Below are 27,169 nucleotides of genomic sequence, written 5' to 3' on the forward strand. Positions count from 1 at the left end.
AGTGCGATATATATCTGCCTCCCCCCTCGGCAGGTTGCCATGGTCGCCATACCTACTCTCTCTCTCCTATTGGTCCTGGCAGAGTGGACAGGTCTGGTGGACGCCTCCCCCCACCTGCTGCTCCGGCCCAGTCCGCGGGAGCGTGATGCAGGGGCCATGATGAACTTCAACATCGCCGTGATCCACGCTGGTGCTACAGGGGCGGCAGAGGCGTCGGTGTCGGGGTCAGGGGGCAAGGTCCTCTACCCTGGTTTCGGCCGGGTGTACGGCTCCCTGGGGGAGAGCGTGGTCACCCAGTGGGGCTCTGCTAATGTCATCTGGCTACAGGTTGGACACTGTCTCCTCTACCTACTGCTCATCCAGCCTTACTTGATGGAAGGGAATAACAATGACCATCCATTATTCATACGCGCCCTCATTATTTGAGCTGAATGGGCTGCACACTGCTGATGTTGTGTTGGCTCTGCTGAATGAGTCTGGCTCTGCTCTTTGACCACAGCTTGTAATGCTAGCCCGACATGTCATGCATACTACACACACCTTCCATAGGATAAAGATAACTCAAGACATCGTGCCCTGGTTGGCCAGATCTTCTTGTCGCTGTCCTTAATCCATCTCTATTTGTGTTTCTCTCTTTCCTCCTCATCCACCACATGCCAGGTGAATGACAGTAGTCCTAAGACGGTGCTGTCCCAGCTGTGTGAGCTGCTGGCGGCGCGGCCCCTGCAGGGTCTGGTCTATGAAGAGGAGAGGCCCCCTCGCACAGCCTGGGGTCCATTGGCCCCCATGCTGGAGTTTGTCTCGGCGCAAACAGGACTGCCCATAGTGGCTGTAGGAGGGGGAGCGGGGCTGGGGAGGATGCCACAGGTAGGAGGAAGGGTGTTGGCATTGAGGTGGGAGAGAGAGAGAGAGCGAGTGTGTGAGTGTGTATGAGCGAGAGAGAGAGAGAGGTGAGAGAGATGGATGGATGGACGGACAGAAGAGGACAAGTGTCCCAAACGTGCGATTGTTCTGCTGCAAATGTGTGGACTGGCGAGCGGGACAATGATAATTAGCTCGGCGCTGTATACTAAAGCAGTATGGATTGACAGCAGTATAAAACATGCACAGAGGGCTTGGTCCTTTTTTTGAACACAGATTGAATGAAGTGTAATGGATGAGTTGCTCATTGCCGTAACAACTGACAATGTCACACTGTCGCACATCCTCTCTGTGAAGGAAAGGTTTGGGAAAGTGCCGGTGGGACTGAGGAGCAAGTTGAAGGTCAGGGTCACTGATCTGCCGAAACTCTGCAGTGTTTGATCTGTAAATGGCAGCAACTGGGGCTGTTGCTCGGCCTCTGATGTTCCTGGGAGGGAGGCAATGAGCAGACATGGGTGTGTGTGTGTGTGCGGAAGGGCATGGGTGTGTGTGTGTGTGTGTGTGTGTGTGTGTGCACTGTGAACTTGTGTGCATCAGAGAAATCTAGTGCCACGTGCTCGCCAATGCCAAATGAGAGGGAAGTAGAAAAAGCGTTGCATTACTTGCTAAAATAATACTGTTTTAACCATTTACTCTGGAGGAATTAAACTGTAGCACTTTGATGAACCCGCTTTGAGGACGCGCGCTCCTCGTCTCCTCCCCTTCCCTTAAGCTGACTTTTTAGAAACACTCCCTTTTGGAAGCCATTGGAGAATTTGAGCAACATTCCAAGCTGTGTTAGCCCTGTGGCTGCACGAGTGCTGCTGCTGCTCCGTAAAAACGTCAAGCCCCATGCTGCCTCGATGTTATGCATGAAGATGGAGCAGTCCAGGGAGTTGTAGTTCTGTGTTTAGAAAACGCTGTCCCTGGCTTCACGAGCTGTATCGTAGCTGCAGTTGAGACACGGTAGAACTTCAGGGGATGAATCTAACTTTTTATTTTAACCACATCTGCTGCTCTCTTCCCCAAATCAGGAATCAGGTTCCATCTTTCTCCAGTTCAGCTCCTCCACTGCCCTCCAGCTGGAGGTCATCTTCGAGGTGCTGGAGGAGTACGATTGGACCGCCTTCTCCGTGGTGTGCACACGTCACCACGGCTACCAGGACTTCCTGTCCGTGGTGGAGGGCCTGACGGACGGCTCTTTCATCGGCTGGGAGAAGAAGAGTGTGGTGATCCTGAACGTGACCGACGACCCCGGGGGGGCACGCACGCGCAGGCTGCTGAAGGAGAACGAGGCGCAGGTGAGACAGGGGGGAGGGAGGGGGGGGAAAGGGGGGGAGGAAAGGGGAGGAAGTGCTGCGAGTGTCATTGGGGGGTGTGGGGCCCCCTTTCTGACAGGTGGCTTCCCAGCTTTTTCCTTCCTTCTTCGTCTCTCCCTCACCCCCTCCGCATCTCTCTCTCCCCTCTCTCCTCTATCCCTCTGTTCTTCTCTCCCCCCTCCCATCTGCCGAGGCACAAACTGTTCAACGGTGCAAGGGAACCACAAGTCAATCTGATCTGCTGGCTGCTTGTCATGTGGCAACGTGTGAAGAGTTGCTGAGTTCAAAGTCCTAAACAAGTTAAACCGCTCACAGTTTTCCCCTTGATTCCCGTAAGTAGCTTTAAGGTTCTGGGAAAAAACATCCCAATCCTCCCTGTCTGTAACACGCTGTTGTATAAACTATACACCGTGTCACCTCTCCATTGTGGATCCTTTATATGATGTTTACTATGACTCAACTATTTAAAGCTAGGGTATTTCTATCTCCTGCATTAATTTACCCCCCAAAACCCCAAACCTTTTATTTTGGTTTGATCAATATTTGTCTGCACAGCAACAGTTTGTATCCAGCACACCACTGACCGGCCACTGCAAGGAAATGAACACGGTTTACAAACACCCGCCTTTGGAGAGTTTGAACCTGAATCACCTGAATCTACTTCACGATTCAATTTTGGTTGATTTGTTTTGGAGTACAAAGAGAAAACGAAGTCCGAAAAACCACCTCTTAAACTTCAAATTGATTCATTGACCTCGACCGGAATGACTTGTGGTTTTGGTTTGTACCTCTGGTGTGTTCCATTAATCCACACTGTATGCCTGCTCCCTCTTCTTCCCCCACTACCTCGCTCGTTCTTCCCTTCCTATTCCTCACTCATTCCAAACTTTCCCTCCCACTGCCCTTGCTCTTCAGTCCCACCACGCTGTCCCACCCCACTCAGCCCCCGACCTTTTTCTTTTCCAACCCTATTATGTTCCCTTAAACCTCTTCACCACCATCCTTGACCCCACAATCCCTCCTGTTCAATTTTTCACTCATCTTGTTTCTTATGCTTACTCCCCTCCCTCCTTTCCTCCCTCTGCCTCCCCTCCAACGGTTTCTTTGCCTGGAGACAAGCTCACTCTCCTCTGCTGCTTTGCTTTTCACCTCTGTCCCTGTACAGCTCTCTTCCACTCCTTCAGTCCCATTCGTCCATCCCTCTGGCCGCATGTCTTCCCCGGGCCACGGACTCGGCTCTCCACTGGCTCAGTTTAGTCTGGGTCTCAATGTCATCGCTAATGTCCCAGCATGGGCACTGCAGCTCTGCGTGTGTGTGAGTGTGTGTGTGTGTGTGTGTGTGTACATGTGCACTGGATTCCTTTGACTCCACTCGGCTTGTGTCACTGTTAATATAACATGCTGCCTGCAGCGCGTTGCCTGTGCTTGCTTTCTAACGCTCTTGCTTTTCACAACAACCCCCTACTTCTTTTAGCTGGTCTCTGCAGGGCTAATAAATGCTTGTGATTGCTTAGTGATGTTTACATTACATGCTCTCTCTCTCTCTCTCTCTCTCTCTCTCTCTCTCTCTCTCTCTGCAACATGGTGCTCGTCTTCTACATTGCGGATGACCTGGCGCCGGGGTCCGGGTCAATTTCTACTCAAATCTCTCACTGTCTTTCCTTTGCTCCATTCCTCTTCCAGCTTCTGCCTTGTCAGTGTTTCTTCTGCTCCCTTTTCACTCTGTTGTGTGTTCCTCTCTTTCTTCATTTGCCGTCTTTAGATATCGTGTGTGTCTGTTTATAACCGATTCTCTCCTTCCCTTCTTAATTCAGTCCCCCTCTCTGTCTGTCGCTCTCTTTCCCCCCCACTCTACTTCCTCCTCCTCCTCCACCTCCTCCTCCTGTCACTCTCATTCCCAGCCTAATTCACTGGAGGTTTATTGGCATACAGGCAGGATTGTTTTGCCAAGCCATTACAGTTCAAAATTCAATGAAGACGCAATTCTCAAAATGTGCTTTCAGTCTGTTTCCCCGACTCCCTCCTCCTCTTCCTCCATGAAAGACTCGTCTTCCTCTTTTTTGTCCTTCGACTCCCCTTGGTCTTGATTCCTCTCGCAGTCATCTCTTATGTATTTCTTTTATTTCAAACACTCTTTCTTCTCGGGTATTTGTCAGCATTTAACCTCATGCCCGCGCTTTTCCATCTTTTCCCTCAGATCAGCTCCATCCTCTTCTTGTCGATCCCTTCTTTCTTTTTCCATTTCCCCCCTAACCCCTTAAAACCCTCTTTGGTCAATCTCTTACCCCCCCCCCCCCCCCCCCCCCCCCACCACCACCCATCCTTAGCTCAGCACTTGCTGCAGAGAGCTCATTCACTGTCAAGGCTTTGTCTTTCAATGTTGCATTCTCTCTCTTTAATGTTTTCCCTCCGTTTCTCCCCTCCCGCCTAACTCCATCATCTCCACTTCTTCAGATTAAAAAAATCTCTTTTCTCTTCAGGCTCTGATTTCACCAAAATGTGTCATCCTTTGCTTTTCTTTTTCGATCCTCCCTCTTCCTTTCCGTTCTCCAAGGGGTGACTCTTCTGTTTTCCGATCTCTGATTACTTCCCTCCATTCGCTTGTGTCCCCCTCTCCGTCTCCTGTTGTCTCCGGGTCTTTTCTCCACCCTGCTTTTAATAACACATATCACAGTTTAACCTCATCCCCCCTTGTTTTCCCTCAGGTGTGTTTGGTCTTTAACCGCCCCCACATCCCAATGCGTCCCCACTCTCCCACTCCATTTCTGCGCGCTACCACTTGTTTCGTTTTCCCTTTAACGTTTTACTCCTAGTTTCATTATTCATTACTGTGACTTGTTTCATCAGGCCCCAGCTCATTAAGCACTGACCTCCATTGCTTGTGCACCTCCTGGTTAGTGCGTATCACGTACAGATATGCAATTCTCCCCCTTTCCCGTGTGTCTGCCTCTCTCTCTCTCTCTCTCCGAATCATATGCTCAACTCCCATGAACCTAATCACATCAGCTTACTCTACCCTTTCACTTACCTCTCCCAGCATCCTCGTTTTTTCTTAACACTGCCTTTTCTATCCAGCCCCCCGCCCCCTCCACCTCCCTCTCAGGTGCACCTATGCTCCAGCTCTATCTTTCTCCCCTTACTCCTTCCACCCTCTGTCTCTCTCCATGTCTCCCCTGTCCCCCCCTTATCTCACTAGCGTGTATGTGTGTGTGTGTCTCCCCTCGTCCCTGCTCTCTCCCTGCCTTCCTGCTGTCCTCCAGGTCCGTTTGCTGTACTGCTCCCAGGAGGAGGCCGAGCTGGTGTTCCGAGCTGCCTGGGCCGCCGGTCAGGCCGGAGCCTCGCACATGTGGTTTACCGTGGGGCCAGCTCTCTCAGGTTTAGGGATGGAGAACCTGCCGCGGGCTGTGTTCGCCGTGCGGCCTCAGGGCTGGAGGGACGAGCCGCGCCGTAGGATTGCTCGCGGTGTGTCCGTGCTGACTCACGGGGCAGTGGCCATGCGCAAGGATTACGGAACAACGGGTGGGCCCAACTTTGTCACCAACTGCATGACGGATGCCAATCAGACTCAGAGAGTGCGGGGCAGGATGAGGTGAGACTGACATCAGGGTAAAAGGGGAAATGTTTAAGGGCAGAATGTGAGAAGGAAAGGAAGATACATATTAGGCTGGGAGTAAGTACAAGGCAGTTGGCAGACTCCAGACAGAATATGTGAAAAAGGAAAAAAAGGGAATGAACGCCAGAATGAGCTGGCAGATATACGGGTGGTAGTTTTAGTGGTTTCAGAGTCAGAGAGCAGGGGGATGTCTGAGTTTGGAGCAGGCTATCATCCATGCAAAATAGATGTTGTTGCATGTAGTTGTGAGTTGGCTAAATTAATCCCAGCATCTGTAGCAAGCGGACCATGTCTTATGTATATTAATGAGCTGCAGGCTTTAATATATTCCTTGTAGCCTGTGCAAACAGAGCAGCAGACTCTAACAGGTAGCTCAAGTGCTTCTGGTTATCGTGGCAGTTCATTTTGAACACCAGTCACTTTGGCTCTGCACACACACATTACGTTACGTGGAGAGACGAGTGGAAGTCTGGTGAAGATGAAATCGAGCTGAGCAGGCATATTGATATCATTATAATTTTTTTTAATGAAACAGAGCACAAACAACGTGGCGATTAAAGGGAAATGATTAATGGATTCTTCTTTCAGAACACATCTCATTTCCATTTGGGTCTTTTTTGCACTGCTACCTGCTGTTCACTGTCTGCAACTACAAGCTGTTGTTCCATCTGAGGTATTTCTGTGATGTAAAAAGCAGAAGAATCTTTCAGATATTGTGTTTTGAAGCCAGCAAGATGACACGAGGAGGCAATTAGAAGGTCTGTCCTGCGTGATTATCAGACAAACCATGGAGCTCGCAGCCGATTCGGAGTGCTGCACTGGTTTCACTTCAAAGATCCTGACATCTCCGTACATCTGATCATTTGTCTGTTGATTGGATTTACAGACAAGCCCTGACTGACACCGTGGCAATGTTATGATCTAGTTTCAAGGAGGAAGGAGAACAGGGCAGACTTTCTGTTTGCATCAAAACCAGCGTTCTACTTTTTCCTCTTCTTCTCCAGCAATGCATTTAGTTAATTCATTTATGTTATGCGTTTTTTTTTCTGCCATTTACTTACTGCCTGCTCTTTCTTTTGCTTCCACCCGTTGCCATGCAGGTATTTCAGCAACATCACACTCGGCGGTCGAGACTACTCCTTCAGCATCGATGGTTACCTGTCGAACCCATTCCTGGATGTCATTTCCTGGACACCTGGACGGGGATGGGAAGATGTAAGGACATGACACCAGTTCTCTGAATCTGTGCTGAGTCTCGTGCTACACTTGATTGCATGTTGTTGTGCCGTCTCCATTAACCGTTTGAATCCTGACACTTGCGAGATGCTGCCCGGAGCAAGCGAGGACTAAAAGCGCCAAGCAGCTGAGCCCCACACAGTGTTTTATGCTGATTCGAGCAGTGTTCTTGGGTCTTAATCTCTCCATGCGAGCTGGAGGAGCAGATCTGTGCTGCATTGGCAACAAGAATATTTAAATCTGACAGCGAGGGTGGGCAGGTCACAGGGGTTTTATGATCATGTAAAGTTCACTGTGGCTATTGGTGCCCGAGGCAGAGGAGAGGAGCTGGCTGCTGACCATTTGACCGCGCTTTGTGTGCGCCTACTGTGCTCGTTCACTTTCTGCTGCTCCTCTGCTGTTACTCGGTTAAAGCACATTCGCTGGATACCACACAGACACACACACACACACACACACACAAAAACGCACATACACAGACAAACACACACATTTCCAGCTATAATGTGAAGAATTGCTGTTATTTTTTTCGTTCATCATTTATTAAAAATCTAAAAACGCTGGGGCTTTGGACTGTGGATCCGACAAAACAAACAACGTGCCCGGCGCCATTGGTTGCTAGAATGGTGACACATCCATCGACCAATATAAGTTAAAGTTTCAGACAATTAGGTCTGTCCAATTGCACCTAGGAAACTGGTTGCTGTAATCTTACCTCCTCGAAACAGGAAGGGCAAAATCCACAGCTCTAGTTTTGTGCAAGAAGCTAATCTGAATTTAATATGAGATTTTAACAGGCATAGCTATCCAACCCAAGTGATTTTGTTCCAGAGTTACTGTCTATTTTCTGTGAGACTCCCTCTTTGTGTTTCCCTGGACAGTATTTCCTTGCTGAGATGCAGCAGAGGGAGAGTAACACAGAGCCTTAAAACCCACTTGATTTTACAAACTGACGCTGTCGAATCTGCATGTGAGTTGAGGCGGAATGTTGGATTGTATTTCACCACGGAACAAGGACTGTCTTCTCTCACCTCTCGGCCAGTAATGAATAGAAATGAAACTAATCATTAGCTGCAGCAACAGCCCCGCAGTCATACATTTCCACTCATGCATTTAATTCTTCCTCTTTTCTTTCTTTTTAGAAAACAGTGTTTGGTTGTTTTTCTAATCAGGAGTTGCTGATTTCTTCTCGTTTCTTGCCCGGCTTGCTTTCGTCTGTGCTGTAAAATTAAACGCGAATTTAAATAGAGATGAAGAAATCTGGGTGTCATTGCCATCTGGTAGCCTCGCCATTGTTTTCGCTGTTCGAGTGTCTTGTCTACACAAACTGCATGAGCCGCTACAAAGACCCGGCACCCCTGGCATGTCATGCATATTCTATAAAGCTGTGGTTTGTTCACAAATCCTCAAAAGGAAGCCTTGTCACCTGTTGCAGATGCTTCCCCCTTTGATACAGAGGGATTTTCACCCTCGTCGGTGTCAGAAGAGAGAGAGCGATGCTCATTCTCATCAGCACCGCGCGGTACATGTGCACCGACACACAGCGCTCTCAGAACATATGCTCCGCAACTGCACACTATCACAAACACCGCACAAATACAAATACCGCTGCCTACACATGCCTTTGCTCACACACACACATGCACACACACACACACACACACACACACACACACACACACACACACAGACACACACACACACTGGTGGTTCTCAGCCTCCTGCTGGTTTTAACAGCCCACCAGAGTCCAGTCTCAGCGTGTTGTAACATGCTGACTCCTGCCATATCCCTCAAATCCCTTTCAATTAGAAGGTCCTACGCTGGTCCTTCGACTCTGTGCAAACCCAGGGTACAAAACACGCCCACACACGCACACACCACACACACACGCACACACACACACACACACACACACACACACACACACTCTGATACACTCACATACTTAGAGCTTCCTCACAGACCCCCATATGTATCTACACACTTCTTGCATAAACCTTATTCCACACACATACACACCCACCCACAAGGAGGAGAACATGCCTGTATCTGCCTATTATGCACATCCATGCTGTTGGCTCTCCCTGAATATTTAATGCTCTCTGTTCAAGACTGCAGCATTACCTAGAGCCCGGGAGCGCACTCCCATCTTGCTTTACTGGAGCACTGCAGCCGAGTATTGAAGGTTGTCCTGCATTAGCGTGGCTCGTTCCTGCATTACGGAGCTTGATGTTCCAGGTTACTATCAGAAGTCAATGAACATTTATTACCATCATCGACAGCTGCTAAAGGATATTGTTTCGGGTCTAAGTGGTTCCCAGTTCTCACACTTATGTCCCAAGATATTCTAAGAACTTGTAAAGTGGGAAGTGGTAGTTTTTTTGGAGCATGCACTTGTCTGGTTATTTGTTTTATTCAAGCTGCTTTCAGGTATGCACTGAACGTTCAGCTGATATTTTCTGGAAGGGCAGTAGGTTTAAGAGCGTTTGGGCGATAAGGGCAGATTCTGGTGTCTATATGCTTTAAACAAAAACATGGAATTTATATGTCACTTCCTGCCTCTGGCATTTTTCCTGTTGTGAACGTGTCTAATTTGGACAATCTCCTGCTGGGCTCTCCATACTGGATATGAATATGTCTGAAAATGGCTCGAGAGTAGAGTGATCTTCCGTAACTCTCTCTGTTTGCTGTGTGTGTTCCCTCGAGTGGGTTTTGATTGAATGTGTGTTGTGGAGCTGCGGTCAGAGCTGTGGTCTCTGCCAGCACTTAGAAGTTACAGGAAGCTGCCAAACTTACTTTACTATGTGTGCCTAAGTTTACTGTATATACCTCCCTGTATTTCTGTGTAGGTATTCATGAGTATACAGTATGTATGCACACTTTCTTTTTGTGTACATCACCTCAGTGGCGCCTGTCACGACTGTTAGACGTGACTTTTATCAGGCGATCGTGCCAAGATGTGTCAAGTTTCATACAAAAAAAAAGACTGAATCTTCCTAGGTGTGGTTCTGCCTTGTGCTGCTTTCAAACGTCTGGCACAAACACACAACCCATCCTGAGTGCATATAAACAATGCAAAGAAACTGGGAAAACAACGCTGCAGCCAAATGGAGGCTTGACGGACATTTTCAGGTCAACGATGGACACAGAACCCTGAGGTCTCACACCATCATCCAAGGACAGGTTTTTAAAATCCCACTGAAGTGGCATGTGTTGCAATGGGTCTGCTGTGTGTTTGTTATACAATTGCAAATGTGTTTCCCCCAGATTTTCCCCAGTGTGCGTGAAAAAAAACGTCCAGGTTGCCACTAAAACACCTCCGTCACCACAAATCCCCAAGTGTGTGTATCTGTGAGACACTCGCTCTCATGCTACTCAAAGGCGATAGTCTATATGTACGCTGGAGTAATTTAATTTGATGTATAAATTGACACTTAAGTAAATGACCTGTAGGAACGTATATGTGGATAAGCACCGCAGCCTCATTAATCAGTGAAGCCTTTTTTACATGCACATGTTTGTCAGGTTATTGCTCCCATTACACATAACAATGAATGTGAGGGCTTGGTGTTTTAAAATGAAGCGAGTGAGCACACTGTTATTTAAGATTTTGTATCTTCACTGTGTATTTGCAATGATGTGAAAATTCTAAATAAACAAATAATAATTATAAATGTTACACACTGTATTTGAGGCTTTAAAAAAAGTGTTAATCTCCTGTTTTGAGCTGATTTGGCAACACCATCACTATCTGCACCTTGACATATTCCTAAATACCATCTCTAATTTAAAGTAATTAGTAGCATTATTCATTTCAAATATGTATTTATTCAAACGATCTTAAAATGTGCACATAAATGTCCATATTCTGTTTGATTTATTATATTCGAAGGCATCGAATATAATTAATACACGCCTCTTGTTTAAGGACATATAAGCAAACCTAAATGTAGTAGCTATAAGATATCTTTAATTATATTCGAAAATTATATATTGAACTAATCTACACTATAAAATGATCAAAAACTTGAGTGTGTGATCCCAGAATGAGATTATTGTGCGATAGACTCTGTGTGACCTTGTCCACTGGTTGTATGATCTATACGTTGTGTTGGCCTCGAAACTGCAAATGTTGAATTGATGTATTGAGCAATCCCTATAGAGCTGAACAGCCGCCATTTTCAGTCCAGTAACTAGGTCTTATAACACATCCATGGTAAAAATTCATAACAACCATCTTCCTTCTAATCTTCCTGTTTGGGTTTTAACACATTGACCCACAAAATGTTATGTCAAGTAACTCCGACCTAATCTTTCCAATCTGTTGAGTTATCGCCTCACACTGAAAAGACAGACTTTCCAACAGAGGGTTCCTGAAGGACACTGAGAGTCAAAACACAACATTTCACTAAACACACAGCAATGGTAAATGGACTGTAATAATATAACACTTCTCTAGTCTTATTTACCACTGATAGCTCTCGACAATACAAATCACATTCACCCCTTTATACAGCACTTCTATGCGCAGTGCTTTTAAGAAAAAATCCCATTTATTCACTGCGGGCAGAGCCATCAGGGGCGATGTGGGGGTTCAGTGTCTTGCCCAAGGACATCTGGGCCCACAGACTGGAGGGGCCCGCATGGTTTCTAGCCATGCAGCGACCTTTAGGTTAGTGGTGATTAGTGGACGACACGCTCTTCCTCCTGAGCCACAGCTGCCCCAGCATACCTCGAGGAACTACGACACACAACATGCATTTATTACCTTGGTGGTCCTGTCTACACCAAACCTTAATAAAATAAAATGTTTTTATTAAAAGACCTGAATACCAAGTTTAAGAAGCATTATGTAAATTAGACATTTTTTACAACAACTAAAAAGTACCTCTCCTTCCCCCTCACCTTTTTATGTTGAGAAAAGGCAAATGTGGGATGACTTGTTTTTTTAATCCTTTCTTTGTGTTCATAAGTGTAACGTGGTTTTGCTTATCATTACAGAGAAACTGTTCTTTCAGTTAAAAAAAATAAATAATGATTGTTGTTAATATTAAGCCCTACTACGCCCCTCTCTAATGTCTCTCTCTCCTGTTCCCCCAGGTAGGCTGGTGGGAGAATGGCGTGCTGAGGCTGCGGTACCCGGCCTGGTCCCGCTACGGGCCGTTCCTTAAACCACCTGATGATGCCCAGCACCTGCGTGTTGTCACCCTGGAGGAAAGGCCATTTGTCATCGTGGAGCTGGCGGACCCTGCGTCGGGGACCTGCATCCGTGACTCAGTGCCCTGCAGACGACCCCTCAATGCCAGGTTTGAATTCACTAAAGATTAGTTTTAGGTTGATATGTCTTATTATGCATTTGATGTCATTTACTACATATGGAAAAAAAAATCCCTGAAGAATATCATAGGAGAGTAGTAATAAGAAAAGTAGCTTCTCTTCTTTATTTACCGCTGTAATGACTGGAGTTCCTGAGCTCTCATGATGCCGTCCGATGGAGGGGACATCAATCAACCTATCAAAACTGTGGCCTCTTCACTCCCTGACCATGATCAATAACAGACTCCTCTCCAGAGGATCAGTGGAATGACTCAGGGGTCTGAATCAGATATGACCACAGTGGAGCTTTAAGGTTCATCAGCCTCCGGAGGGATGACGGCACCTGTCTTCCACTGCTCGATCAAACCTGTCACCGAGGGCTCGGCCACGATCCTCCCTGTTTGTGACCACTTCCTCCTGAGTGCCTCCTTTTCCTTTTTCCTTTGTTTCATTTCCCCTCTATTTCATTTTGGAATTCATCCAATTTTGAAATGCACTGTTACAATTCAATAAGGATGAGTTTTTTTGGGGGGGCTTTTTGTCTGACAGTTTTATTTGTTCCCTTTACAATTCCTTTCCAGTTCCATCCACGAGGGCGTGGCTCCCATGAAGCAGTGCTGCAAAGGCTTCTGCATTGACATCCTCAAGAGACTGGCCAAGATCGTTGGCTTCACCTATGACCTTTACCTAGTGACCAATGGGAAACATGGGAAGAAAATTGATGGAGTTTGGAACGGCATGATTGGAGAGGCAAGTCTTAGTGTGTGTGTGTGTGTGTGTGGGTGTGTATGTGCTTATCTGCCCTTATGACAAAGTGTTCTCAACATGGGAGGGCATGTGTCTGTGTGCGTGCGTTGATATTTGTGCCTATGCATACTTTGTGTTGCATTTCCAGCCAACAAGTGGCACAGTGGCATTCCTCCTGCACAGGTGCGCCTGTGTTCCAGGGTGAATGTGCGTCACATTTATTGCTGAGAATTATGGCCACTTAATCACTGCTTTTACACACGCACACACACACCCACACACACACAAATGTACATACAGTACTCAAACATATCCTGTAATAGAACGTTATACATTTAGATTGAAGGATAGGCCATGTAGTGAACACATAGTCTCCTGCAAACACGTCCCTAGTGTCTTCATCTGCAGAGACACTCTTTGAGACACGCTAACAGCACACACGCTGGCTGACACCCCTGGTCTAGTTGCGATTAGTCCTTGATATTTTCTTGGCAATACTCACAGAGGTTCATGATCCCCCATCAAGACAAGACACAACCTGCTGGCAGAAAAATAAAAAAAACAAGCACAAACACCCACAGACGGAGAGAGCTGACGCACATGCTCACACACACACACTGCGGTCGATATGGGGGCTGCTGTTTCATCGAAGCCTCACGCTGTTTCTATCTTGGTCTCGGAGGGAACTAGCCAAACACCAGTTGTCATGGGCTCCAGAACAGTTCCCCTGCCCTCCCCTGTGTGATCATTTATATTAATCTATTCTGACACGTAAGAGTCCAAATGAATTTTGTTTTCCCAAACTAGTGTCGGTCTTTTGATCAGCCTGCCATTCTTTGATCAGGTAATCCAGGGACTCTGCAAAGTTGAGAGGGCGCTTTGCTTTCCGCTCCGCTTCGCTTTTCTGCTGATTTGCTCTGAAGACCGGATGTGCCATGTCTAATGTAGATTAACGTTTCACTTGTACAATCAGCCGACACAGCGGTTTCCAGGTTTCTCTACACGGTGGCACGGGGATGAAAAGCCCAAGAGACGTTCACTGTTTGTACAGGCCTGTATCCTTGGCCCGTATCATCCAAGGTTGTACGAAGGGTCAGGGTGCAGACATTTCACTGTCTCACCTGCAGGAGACAAACCCCTGTGGACTGTTGAGGACAGTCCTTGTCTCTCTATCACCTCCACAAGAATTACCTTTGATTAGATTTCTCTGTCTTCCCCTTCAGGTGGTTTACAAGCGAGCGGACATGGCCATCGGCTCGCTGACCATCAACGAGGAGCGGTCGGAGGTTGTGGATTTCTCGGTCCCTTTTGTGGAGACGGGGATCAGCGTCATGGTCTCACGTAGCAATGGAACTGTCTCACCATCAGCTTTCTTGGGTAAGAGGCTCTGTTTTCGGGCGGCAGGCTAATCGGCGTGCAGGACCTAATCTAATTGTAAAGCGTTGAGTTTGCATAAAACACCTCAGCGTTTGGCTGCCGGTCTTTACATTTAAATTAGCCGTTACTTTTTCTTAGCTGCCTGTGTCTTCACAACTTATAGTTTCACTCTGTCAGCAGTCTCAAGGCTCCAGCAGGAGAGCAGTGTTATTGGCCTATAGACTGCAGTGAGATGATTGTAAAAAAGTAACACAGCGTTTATGGACTTATGGAGACTACTGTACGTTTGCCTCAGTGGTCACTTTTTTCACAGCACATATATACTGTATGTCTACTTTATACACTTGAAACATTCTTGTCCATTCTATTGATAAGAATAATACTATTGTAATCAAATAAAGTATTAATAATGTAACACCAAACAGTTAATTAAGTGAGTTTGTGCTTTTTGGTTTTCCTTTAAAGAGCCCTACAGCCCAGCAGTGTGGGTGATGATGTTCGTCATGTGCCTGACTGTGGTCGCTGTGACCGTCTTTATTTTTGAGTTCTTCAGCCCTGTGGGCTACAACCGCAGTCTCCAGAATGGCAAGAGTGAGTGATGGGTCTAAGCTGTTTCTCCAAGCATGAAACGTGGCTCTGCCTGCGCGGTGGATCCATGGCCACATGGACCAAATGGACACTGAACACACTCCTGGAATGTGGTTAAGAAAATTAATTGTCAAGTTTTGTGTTTCATTGAAGTTTGTTTTCTTAGTATCAGTTACATTCAAAATGAAGCGAGGGTCAGGCTTGAGTCTCTGACTGTGAGTGGGGCGAGTAGTATGTTGAACAGTGTCCAAGTCTTCTTGATATTGAAGCAGCTATTTATTATTCAACAGCATCGTTTGTAGCCCTGTGATATTCAGCACCCCTGATGCCAATATTCAGCCTGACTCGCCTCTTTTACTGCATGATTGCTGTTCTCTACATAATTTCAGCCCTCTGTCATCCCCTCATATATCCCTCTTTTTCACTCTCATCTCTCCCCTTCCTTCCTCCGTTGCTCCCGTCCTATACAAGCAGGAGTGTGTTAGACCTTTTGAATGTTGATATTAACCATGTGCTTTAATCGCTGTAAGATCACTCAGCGGGAATGAAAATTGCCATCCTTGAAACCTATAGTTGCCGCCTTATGAGCGTTGGTGTCAAAAAGCCGGCGAGATATTTTCTTATACAGTAAACCCATTTTACGGATCATTCAGGAAAGTATCATTTGAATCTACATTCCACTGCTACTGTATACACTTTTGTGACATGTTCAAAAATAATGTTACCACCACTCATTAGACTCAAACGTCTTTCTTTATTTCTCACTCTTTTTTTCCCTCCATCATTGTGGGCAGAGGCTGGAGGGTCTACTTTCACTATAGGGAAGTCTGTATGGCTTTTATGGGCCATTGTCTTCAACAACTCGGTGCCGGTGGAGAACCCCAGAGGAACCACCAGCAAGATCATGGTGCTGATCTGGGCCTTCTTTGCCGTCATCTTTCTGGCCTCCTACACTGCTAACCTGGCCGCTTTCATGATCCAGGAGGAGTACATTGACACCGTGTCAGGCCTCTCGGACAAGAAGGTACTTCGTGGCTTGAATACTGATTAAGTGGGGAGAGCCGAAGGAGAATTAAAGTCTTAGAGTGAGCCAAATCCCATGCATTTGAATCTTAAATTGATTAAAGCATAGGAATTTAGAAATGAATAAAATCTCATTTAACATGACTACATTACCACAGTTCCTGAATACATCAAAACACAGTGCTAAATACGACTTTAAGCCCACGGACTGGTCTCTTCTCAGAGATTTGACTGTGCATGGAGTGTTGCGAGTGGGTCTGGGAAAGTGGACAGAAATAGGTCAGACAGATTGGTGCACAGCCTGGTGTGTCTCATGCCCCTTCCATCTTCCTCTCTCGCCTTCCCTTGCTGCGATAGTTTCAGCATCCCGAGGAGCAGTACCCGCCTCTCAAGTTTGGCACGGTGCCCAACGGGAGCACGGAAAAGAATATCCGCTCCAACTACCCAGACATGCACCAGTACATGGGCAAATACAACCAGAGAGGAGTGGAGGATGCCATACTCAACCTAAAGGACGGGTCAGTTTGCCTTTCTCCATATCTGTTCTTTCTGGTAAAACTTGATGTTGTCTGCTTGACATATAAAATCATTTCTGCTTCATAAAGCACAGACACTGTTTAAAGACACTGTAAAACAACAACAACCGAGGTGCTCACAGCAATGGTTAAGTACTGACCCTCAAGTTGTAAATGAATCATTAGCAGCAATTCTGTTCTGAGGAATCCCACCAAAACAAGGATCCTTGTTTCAAAAGTCCAACTCAATATAAAACCTTTATGAGATAATCAAAAACAAACCAATCCTTCTTCAATGGTTTATCTTCAGATAGTGGTTGTAAAAGGGTTGAAGTGAAATAAAGGCAAAGGTAGAAGTGATCACTTTGACATCTACCTTCTGTGTGAAAGGTTCCTCGGACCAGGGGAATATTTGCATATAGAATAGTTTTTAGATAATTTCGGACTAATTGTAGGAAGTTGAGACAGCGCAGAACTACAGAAGAAGGGAGAGAAGCGAAAGCAGCTTTCAGGATAGCTTGGGGACAATTTTAATGTTTTAACGAAAGGATGTTCACGTCGCTGTTAGTAAAACCAGAGTGTTTTGGCAGTGGTAATAAATTAATAAAGTGAATAAAAGGAAAAGTGTGCTTTTTACAATACAATCGGATAATGAAAATAACACGGCAATGTCAGAAACACGTCAGATAGAGATCAAAGCAAATGTTTGTGACAATAGTCCAGGTGGGAGGACCCCCTATGATTTAATTAACGATGTCTTCTAAGATGCTGCCAATTGTAATCAGATAATACACAACAGATAATACAATGTTATCACAAGATCCATTCAACAAAATGCTTTTATGTGCATCAACCTATCAGATGAGGATGATGCATCTGATCTAGATAGTTCTTAATATTTTTTTATCTTTAATCTTTGTTCTTTCTTTGAATTGTGCTCATTTCCGTACTAGCAGGCCATCATATAATCTGTGTGGCGCTCGTTTCAACCCAGTCCAGCATTTCACATCCTCTGTTGCTCTTCCTGCACCAGATTCTCTCAACTTTACACCTTCACTGCTATCTCCCCCCTCCCACACGGTGCAAGCAGCGTTTCCCTCCTCACTTTCTAGTAAAATCTCAATCACCCGTCACGTGCTGGGTAATCCCAGTTTACTTTATCCTAAGCCTCTGTGATCGTTTCTCCCTCCCCGTTGCTTTGCCACCACAATTATAGCTCGGCGTTAACATGCACAAAAAGCGAGAAACTCCTGCATCTCCCCTGCTCTCTTTATTTCTGCTCCCCGATACTTATCTCTCCATTTCTCTCACTCATCTTCTGCCCTGCAATCTCATCATTTCTCCCCTTTCTCCTTTTGGTCCATTCTTTCCCTGCCCAGTGTGCTTTCTCTGCGTGTCTGTATTTTGAACTTTAAAATCCTCATCACTCTCTGGCTCTGTCCCATGTCTTTTCCCCCCGAAGTGTGTAAATCTCCCCCCTCTCCCTCTCTCTCTCCCTGTCACTGCGCTCTTCGCACCATATAAATCCCCATCCTCCTGCTCTCCACCGCCTCCTGCACCACCTTGCCACTAACTCTTACTCACACATCTTTCCCTGATCTCTGCCTTATTATATTCTCCTTGTGTTTTCCCTCTTTCCGCCAAGCCTGCTTTACTATTCCAGCCTTCCCTCCTTTTTCTTGTTATGATTTAACTTTGTATGCCCATCATTGTGTGCCTGTCTGCCGTATACTTCTGCACCGCGCCTGCCTTCCCAGGTACATCGCAAAGATCCACCTTTACACCTCCTCCCCTGCTTCAGCCGGTCTCTCCATCCCTCTGCTCGCTCTCTCCCCATTAAATGATGAATGAATTTCCCCTTGATCCCTTTACAGGAAACTGGATGCTTTTATTTATGATGCTGCAGTATTGAACTATATGGCCAGGAAGGACGAAGGTTGTAAGGTGAGGACTCAGCCACAAGAGCATCGTTGCTCACACACTGCAGACTCCACATGTACGTTTGCCTCTGTCATTTTTCTTTATATATATCTGAACACTGTCCCTTTTCCAAGGTGATGACCATAGGCTCGGGGAAGGTTTTTGCCACCACAGGCTACGGTATCGCCCTGCACAAAAACTCACGCTGGAAACGTCCTCTTGACCTGGCCCTGCTGCAGCTGGTGGGAGATGGTAAGAGCTCTGTGTGGGGAAGGGGAGGGTGGAGAGGAAAATAATTAGGACATCGGAGGGGCGAATGGAAGGTTATGGGTAAAATGGCTTGACAGAGAAACGGTGGGGGGTGGATCCAGGACACGGGGTAGATGAATGAGAGGATGTAGAGAAGTGGATGGGGGAGGTTAAAGTGTGGAGAGAGTAATGGCTGCGAGGGGTTTTGATTGTGACAGAGGGAATAATGGTGTGTAGGAGAGGGCTGATGGTGCTGCTAAAGAGGTTTGTAGGTCTCTTTATTGGTTCGAAGCGAGGATGAGAAATAGACGAGGGGGTGGGAGGAAGAACAATGTTAGTTGTTCATCTGGAGCTTTGCAAAAATGATTTAATTCTGATGGTGAAGGTGCACGAGCCCTCGCTCCTTTTCACTCAATTCACTCTCTTTGCCGTTTTCTCGCTCCGACTGGTAAAAAAGAGAAGGGATTTACTTGTGTGAGTCAATGTTGTAAAAAAAAGATCATCACAACTTGTGCGGTGACAGACTTACACTCATTAGAGATTAGCTGAGACAGACACAGGGAGTGAGGAAGTGTGAGGAAGAAAGAACCTGAGGAGAAACACCTGAAAGTATACCCAGAACACGAGGTGTGGAAAGATTGAGCTGAGGCAAAAATAGTGATATAGAAAATAGATCAAATTATTAATTAATTGAAAGCTACAGTAGGAGAGCACTGTTAGAATGTTGTTTGTCCGCTGCACAGACTTGTGTCTTGGATTAATCCATGGGAGGACGTTTGTTTTGTGTTTTACAGAGAGATTCTGTTTTTAGCAATAGCTGCCACTACACAAATGCTCGATTGTCATTTCACACAGTCCGCCACACGCATTTATTGCCTCAATCGGTTGCTGCTTGTTTGGCTTATCCTCATGTTTTAAATCAGCTTTGCTTATGGCGTGGCGGACAAAGTCCTCTAGCTGTTTCTGGCGTGCAGACACTTTAGCTGCTTACACACTGATAATGCCCATTTGGTGCCAAGATCTATTAAACGAGGCTGACGTCTGGAGCTGAAAGAGGGATGTGTGTCTGTGTGTGGAGGAAAAAACGAGGAGCCCAGACAGCCATGACTGTGTCTGTTGTTGTTTGTTTAAATTCTTGGTGCGTGCCCTTGTCCTTGAGCAGCAAAAAGCTCACACATCAGCTGTGTAAGCCGCATGGATCTGGTTACAGGGTGGCGGTGAATGGGGGTTCTGGTTATAGGTAGGCATTATTGGAGTGGATTACTAAGGAAGAGGATTAGTTTGTTTGGATGTGGAGGGAGGGAGTGGGGGGTGGGGGTGGGGGGGGGGTGGGTGGTCGGGGGGGGCTCACATTCAGCGTGCCCTCTCAAAAATCCCCCCCGCGGCTCAAGGACTCAGCATCACACCTTCAGCTGGGCTAAATCATGTCACAGTGTTACATCATTATTGTGCCATGCTGTGTTGAGTCATATCACTTTACAACTGCATTAGAGGATAGAGGGACACTAGAGGAGTGCGCCGCTGCTTTGTCAACCCTGTGAGTGTATTGTTCTGCTCGCTGTAGCCTCTGGTGATTCATACCAGGGCTTTAATAGATGGTCCATTGATCTCACTTCAACTTGTTCCCTGATAAAGGGAAAAACTCCGGAGCAGCAAGATTCCCCATTTTTTCTTCTTATCAGATCCACTTCTATTTTTTTTGCAAAGTATCATGATTTTGATACCAAGAATATATTATTCAGTGAGCAGATGTAAAAGAAAAAAACATGGTGAGAGGCTGGGTTTGCAGCTCTTGGCTTCTTTTTTTTTCCTGAAATCTTGCAGTGAATGCCGAGAGGTTTGTCGTGTTGTGATAGAAGCAGCAGATTGGACGGGTCATGGTTTACTGCTCAACAACTGTGGAGCTCGGTGTGTCTGGACATGTCTGGCGTCGTGCCACATTTGGCACACTGCAGAAAAACTTGCACACAGCCACTTGGAAACACACAAACATGGAGACACGCAAATAGCGTTTCCTTTATTAAATAAAGTCTTTGTGGTGCATGCCAGCTTTGCGTTTGCAGTGTGCCAACTCTACCTGACCTGACCTGCCAGGAACGACAGAGGTGGAGTGTGGATTTGACACACCTGTCAGCTTTGGCAGGCCTGAGCTGGCTGCGACTGAGAGGTAGAGACAACTGCCATCACAAAGGTCTGAGGGAGGGAAGTATTAGGCGCAGCGAGCAGAGAGTCAGATTGTAAAAAAGAGGGAGACGAAGACACACAAGATGAATCACGGAAAGTCAAATGGCAGGAAAAGCCAGAAGATGAGACTTAGAGCTTACAGAAAGGATTTGGCTGGGACTTGTGAAGTGGTGGAGGGCAGACACGAGACTACCTGTTTATCTGCACCCTTCACGAAGACTCTCGCCATTTTACACATCAGGCTCCTGCTTGGACACGTCGCTGCGCCTGAAGGTCAATGACACCGATAAACCCCGCTCAGTGGGGCTCTGCTCTAAAGTTAAAAACAGACCTTTGTGTCTCGGAATGTGAGTGAATCTGAGACAGGGACTTGTCACCTGTATCCTGCCTGTGGGCCGCGGCAGCTCTGTGTCCATCTGCCGCTCGAGCTGGAGAGGCAACGGCTGATTGGCTAATGATGTTCTACAGGAGACACATTAGCCCCATCCCACAGTTGAGTGAGTCGGCTTCCTCTCAGCTACACGAGCAACAGCTAATGACGGCACGAATGAGAAGGCTTGAGCTTCGGCAGCGTTGCAGGTGGATGTGCGACTTGTCAGCATTTAAACCCTGCTCCACCCGTTTGACTTGACTAGTTCGGAGACTGTAATATGCAGTAAAATGCAACCTTCAGACCTGGTTATTGCGGCGCTGCTCATCCCGCCTTTTCTATTAGTCTAACAGAAAGCTCTCATTATGAGCCCTGTTGAAGAATACGCCTCTTTAATTCCATCGTGAATCATGCGCCGCATCTTCTGGCTGTCCATCACTATGGTTACACCGTCAGCTGCCACATCCAATCAAACGTTTAGCGGGGCAGTGTGGCTCCGTGAGGCCGGTGAGATCATAAATGAAAAGGCAGAGTTCTGCGTTAAAGTGGTCCTGCCTGGTTCCTGGTAGGTTAACAGATGGGAATCTTGAATCCCCGAGAGCTTACCACCTTGATGGAGATTCTGACCATCCCTCCAGCACAATTAAATGATTATGATCTTCTCCTCCGCCTCTGTCTCTGTCCCTCCCTATCGGTGCTCACTCTCTCTTCACACTTCTCCCTCCTTTTCCTCTCCTCTTGTCCTCAAGCCGATGAGTGTTCCCTCTGTTTGTCATAATGACACAATCTCAGCCTCTCTTCCTCCATCTCAGCTTTCCTTGTTCCCGCTCCCTCTAACTCCGTCTGTCTCTCTGTCTGTATCATTTCCCTTGATGCACTCGTGGACAGAGAAAGAATACCTCTCCCTCCCTCTCCTTATAAAAGTCCCCTTATAAAATATTCTTCCCAACTCTCTTATTACTTCTCTCCCACTCTCATTCCAGCCGACCCTCTTTCTGTCGCTCCTGGTCTCCCTCTCTCCTCCTCTACTCATTTACTCGGGGTTACAATGTTGAGATTAGGTTGTCGGTGCCATTTTACCTCTCAGTGCTAGTTCATTGTTTTGGACTCTCTCCCCCTGTGTCTCAGTGTCCTTCCTCTTTGTTACTTTGGACACTGCATTACTTTTTGTTTTTACTGACCTCTGAACTTGAGGAGACACCTTGGATAATGGGCAAACACCAGAAAATACTGTGTACCTGTACTTTACCGCTTATTATCTCTGTCGTATCTAGCTATCTCTGTCTGTCTCTCTGTGTCTGTTTTTCTCTACAATCTTGAAATAACCCCAAGCCTCCCAGCCTTAATTCTTCTATCCAACATGATCCCTTCTCTCATCTCTTAACCCCTTTGTCTTGTCTTTTCCTATTTCATTCCCCCTAGTGCACTTCAGTCCTGCTCGTCTACTCTGCTCCCTCCATTTCTCTCTCTCTCTCTCTTTGAAAGGCCTCTTTAATTTTACCCTCTTCTAACCTCGTTCATTTCCGTTCCCTTTCCAGATGAGATTGAGATGCTGGAGCGCCTCTGGCTCTCTGGTATTTGCCATAATGACAAAATTGAGGTGATGAGCAGTAAACTGGATATTGACAACATGGCCGGGGTCTTCTACATGCTGCTGGTGGCCATGGGCCTGAGTCTGCTGGTGTTTGCCTGGGAACACTTGGTCTACTGGAAGCTGCGCCACTGCATGGCCACCAGTTCCGGCAAATTGGACTTTCTCCTTGCAATTAGCAGGGTAGGTGGTTTTTGTTCTCTGTGTGTGTTTTTTTTTCTGCACTAAATATCTTAAATTACAACCTCTTCTTTGTGGCAACTTTCCCTGTAAAGAATGCTGCATTACAACCTGCAAGATCATCGGAAAGCATAATGCTGTGGTTTACATTCACACACTTGTGTAACCATGTGCGTTCATGCCTGTGTGTGCCCTTATCTATTACCCGTGTGTGAGTCTTTGAAAGTGTGAGTCGGGGGTCAATTCAATTCCACTCAGTCAATTCGCGAGATTAATTGAAATTCAATTCTGCTCACACCCTGGATATCCTGTTCCTTTGACAGTGACCTTGAGGGAAACAGCCCACACCGTATGCATGTGATTACTGTAGCTGTACTGATCATTTATCCCATTTCCTCACTGTCGTTATGATTTATGTATTTATGTATGTATTTTAATAAACCAAACAATACACAGCAGTGTTATAAATAGAAATGGTTATTTATCTGTAAAATAACAATCTTGCATTTTTTTTGGAAAACTGGAAGTCAATTGTGTTGCTGTTTTATGATTTCTTTTTTCATCCACTTCCCTATTTCTCTTTCCCTTTCCCCATCACCTGTCTACATTGAATAAAATGCATTTGGTACGTGTGTGGCATATTTGCATCTGTACACATTCATGTTGTCAAACTTGTTCCTATTTTATTTCTCCCCATTTTCCCCAAAGCAATGAATTTATTCAGAGAATACTGTTTATTATTTTTAATTTTACTAGTAAATCAAGTCTTATTTTACGTATTTTACGTAGTTATTTAATTTATGTTTTCTGCTATTCTTCTTCTCAGGGCATGTATAGCTGTTGCAGCTTTGAGGATGAAACAGCACCAGGTGGAGCAAAATCTTTGCCCACTCATCACCATACGGCAATGGTGACAGTCCCATCCCAGCCACATGTTGTCTCAACGTCTATGACCAACCCGGTTATTGCAATGGCGCAACAGCAGCAACCACCGCAACAGCAGCAACCACAGACTGTCTACAAAACACCTCTACCAGGCTCACCTCCCACCATGATGCATTCTGGGACAGCACTGGGCCCCTCCAACACACCCATTGCTGGCGCACCCCTCCCTTGCACCACCTTTCTGCCTCGGCCAGATCGCAGACTGGCTGTGGTGGATCGCTGGAGACTGCCGAAAACAGCTCCAGCTACCAACCCTATGGCTGTGAGGTGGCCCGTCACTGACATGGGACCCTTTGCTCAGAAAGTCCCGCCAAACTGGGCTCCAAGTGCTGGAGGTGCTGGGGGACTCGAAGGTTATAAGAGATACTATGGTCCCATTGACCCTGAGGGACTGGGGCCCTGCATGGAGCAGCAGGCAGGGTCCCAGACCCCCAAGACTATGCCCAGGGGCCACCCCCAGCCACCTCCAGCCAGTGTGGCTTTCTACTCAGAAAAAGGCGTGGACCATGGGGTGGGGAAGAGGGTGGTGGGAGGTGGCAGCGGAGGTCAGGGGAAAGGGGCCGTTAAAACTCTGGGCACTCCCAGAGTGCCTCCTAAGAGTCAGGCCCCTCTGCCTCCTACACCCCCACTGCCACACCCCTCTCCCCCTCTCCCCTCATCCTTCTGGAGGAAACGCAGACCCAAAAAGGCCAAAGAGCCTGGAGGGCCACTGTATGAGAACATTCTGCCCCTGGGGCGGAGGGGAGCAGCACGAGATGAAGTGAGGGAGGGAGGAGGGAGAAGGGCACGCCCGCTCTCTCCCCCGCTCTCACTTCCAGTGCCAGTACCCCTCAGCCCCTCCTATACACCTCCTTCTCCATCTGCGTCCTTGCACTATACGTCCTCGACCTCTTCGTCGACCACTTCATCCACATCCACATCTTCATCTGCTTCATCTTCTCGCTCCACCTCTCCAACCTACTCTTACAGCTCCTCCAGGAGCACACGAGACAGGACTGGAGGAATAGATGGAGAGGATGATGATGACGATGAGGAGCTGACAGAAGAGTCAAGCCTCCTCCTCGGTCGGGGGAGGGACAGGGAACGCTCAATCATCCGGCCTCGTTCCTTCAGCCACGGGCGCCTGCCACCTCCCATACCCCCCAGAAAACCACGAACATCCTGGGGGGACAGAGAGAGAGAAAGGGAGAGAGGGGGGAGTCAACTTTCTCAACTCCAAGAATGGTGGGCAAGCTGGAGTGAAAGAGAGAGGAGTGGAGCGGGTGGTGATTCTGAGAGGCAAAAAAGGGAAAAGAAAAGGAGGAAAGAGAAGGAGAAAGAGAAGAAGAAGAAGAAAAAGAACAAAAAGAGGAAAAAGAGGGAAGAAAGGGAAAGAGAGCGGGAGAGAGAAAGGAAGCGGCGAAAGGTGAAAAAGAAGAAAAAGAAGGCACTGAAGACAGAGAAAAGGAGGAAATCAACTGGGGGAAAACGATCTGAGCCAGAGGAGGGAGATGGAGAGGCAGAGAGGGAAGGAGAGGCAGAAGGAAGGGAAGGAGACATTCAAGACTACTCCTCCTTCTCTGCTCAGTATAGGAGCACATTTGGGGAGAAAGGGAGAGATTCCTGGGAAGGAGAGAGAGACAGAGGTAGGAGAGAGGGAGGAGATGAGGGCAATGACAGGGAAGAGGAAGACAGTGGTAGAAGCAGGGACAGGCATCCCAAATCCTCACACTCCCAATCCAGACATCGAACCCCAAGCAAACGCTATCCTAACCTTAACAAACTCCCTGCATCAGTCAAATTTTGGGTGAATGGAAGAGGAGATAACTCTAGTACTCCACCAACATCCCTCCATCCGCTGCTTCCATCCTCAAAGCGGAGAAGAAGTGGAGGAGTGGACAGAGACGGTAGCGGTCGAGTTGGAGAGCGGCGTCCTTTGTTAATGCATTATGAAAAAGAGAAAGCACCGACAAGAGAAGGGCTATCCTTCCAAGAGTGGGACTCTGAAGATGCTGATGTTGATAATGATGACGATGAGGAGGAGAGGGAGAGACTGAGGGAGCGTGAGGAAAGGAGAAGGAGAGTAGGTAGGGGGGCGGTATCCGAGTCAGAGAGGGACAGAGCCAGGGCAGAGGACAGTTACTCAGATGAAGGCTCGTCAGGGGAGTTTGGTCGTTTCGAAAGATATTGGGAGGGAGGTGCAGCGGCAACTAGTGGAATAGGAGGAATAGGTGGAGGAGGCTGGTTCTTTGGCACCTACCCCTCCAGAGAGAAAGGGGGCAGTATCAACAGTCGAGATGATTCTTTAATAGGAACTCGGGCCGAGGGATGGTTTGGTGGGGATTTCTGGGGTTCAGGGCCAGGTGCAGGTTGGGGATCAGAGGGAGGGCTAGGGGGGTCAAGCTCACAGTGGCCGCCACCCCCAACGTCCTTTCCTCCTCCTAGACGATACTGGTCAATGGATAAGATCCCTGTGAAGGGAGAGAAAAAATGGAAGAGTGGAGGAGGGAAGAGCAAGGGGAGATCTAGGGACAGAGGTGAGGGAGCAGGACGACCCACCATGTGTTCCTGTAACCTTTATCCCCAGCCCCATCCTTACCCACATCCCCACAGTCGCTCACACGCCTCTCACTCCAAAAGAGGGGCCACAACCCTTTCCCATAGCCAGGAAGAGCTTCTCCCCCACTGCCACAGCTTCAGCGGAGTCTCTCGCCCCAAGCCTCTGCCTCCCAAACCAGATCAGTCCAAATCCGGCAGCCAATCTAACCTCAGCCTCAGCACACAGCCCACAGACCATCCGCCTCAGCCTTCACCGTCGCCACCCCAGCAGCCGTCCATGTCTCCCTCCTCTCTCCCGATGCCCATCCCGCCTCCGCCCTCCGCATCCCCCATCTCGCCACCTGGTGGGGTAGGGATGGGGGGCCAGGGACAGGCTCAGGCTTCGGCCAGTGCCAAACTCCAATATCAGAGACTGCGCTCGGTGCCACAGCCGCGGAGGTTCTACTCCCCCCACCTGCCTCTCAAAGCCAAGAGCCTGTGCTCGCGCCGAGGGTCGGCCCATTTCTCCAGCCTGGAGAGTGAGGTATGACAGGGGGAGAGGAGAGAGGGAGACGTGG

General features: G+C 47.5%; 1 protein-coding gene across 1 annotated transcript; it reads left to right on the forward strand.

Annotated features, from left to right (window-relative positions):
- Positions 1 to 27,141, forward strand: LOC133965502 (glutamate receptor ionotropic, NMDA 2D). Its single transcript, XM_062400092.1, has 15 exons — positions 1 to 327; positions 661 to 867; positions 1,935 to 2,201; positions 5,480 to 5,808; positions 6,933 to 7,047; positions 12,170 to 12,375; positions 12,967 to 13,135; positions 14,356 to 14,509; positions 14,975 to 15,100; positions 15,892 to 16,121; positions 16,478 to 16,638; positions 18,510 to 18,579; positions 18,690 to 18,807; positions 22,897 to 23,132; positions 23,956 to 27,141. Exons 1-15 carry the CDS (start codon positions 40 to 42, stop codon positions 27,139 to 27,141), a joined length of 5,862 nt encoding a protein of 1,953 aa, XP_062256076.1. The 5' UTR covers positions 1 to 39.
- The last annotated feature ends 28 nt before the right edge of the window (positions 27,142 to 27,169 follow it).

Source organism: Platichthys flesus, chromosome 11 (genome assembly GCF_949316205.1).
Source record: "Platichthys flesus chromosome 11, fPlaFle2.1, whole genome shotgun sequence".
NCBI lineage: Eukaryota > Metazoa > Chordata > Actinopteri > Pleuronectiformes > Pleuronectidae > Platichthys > Platichthys flesus.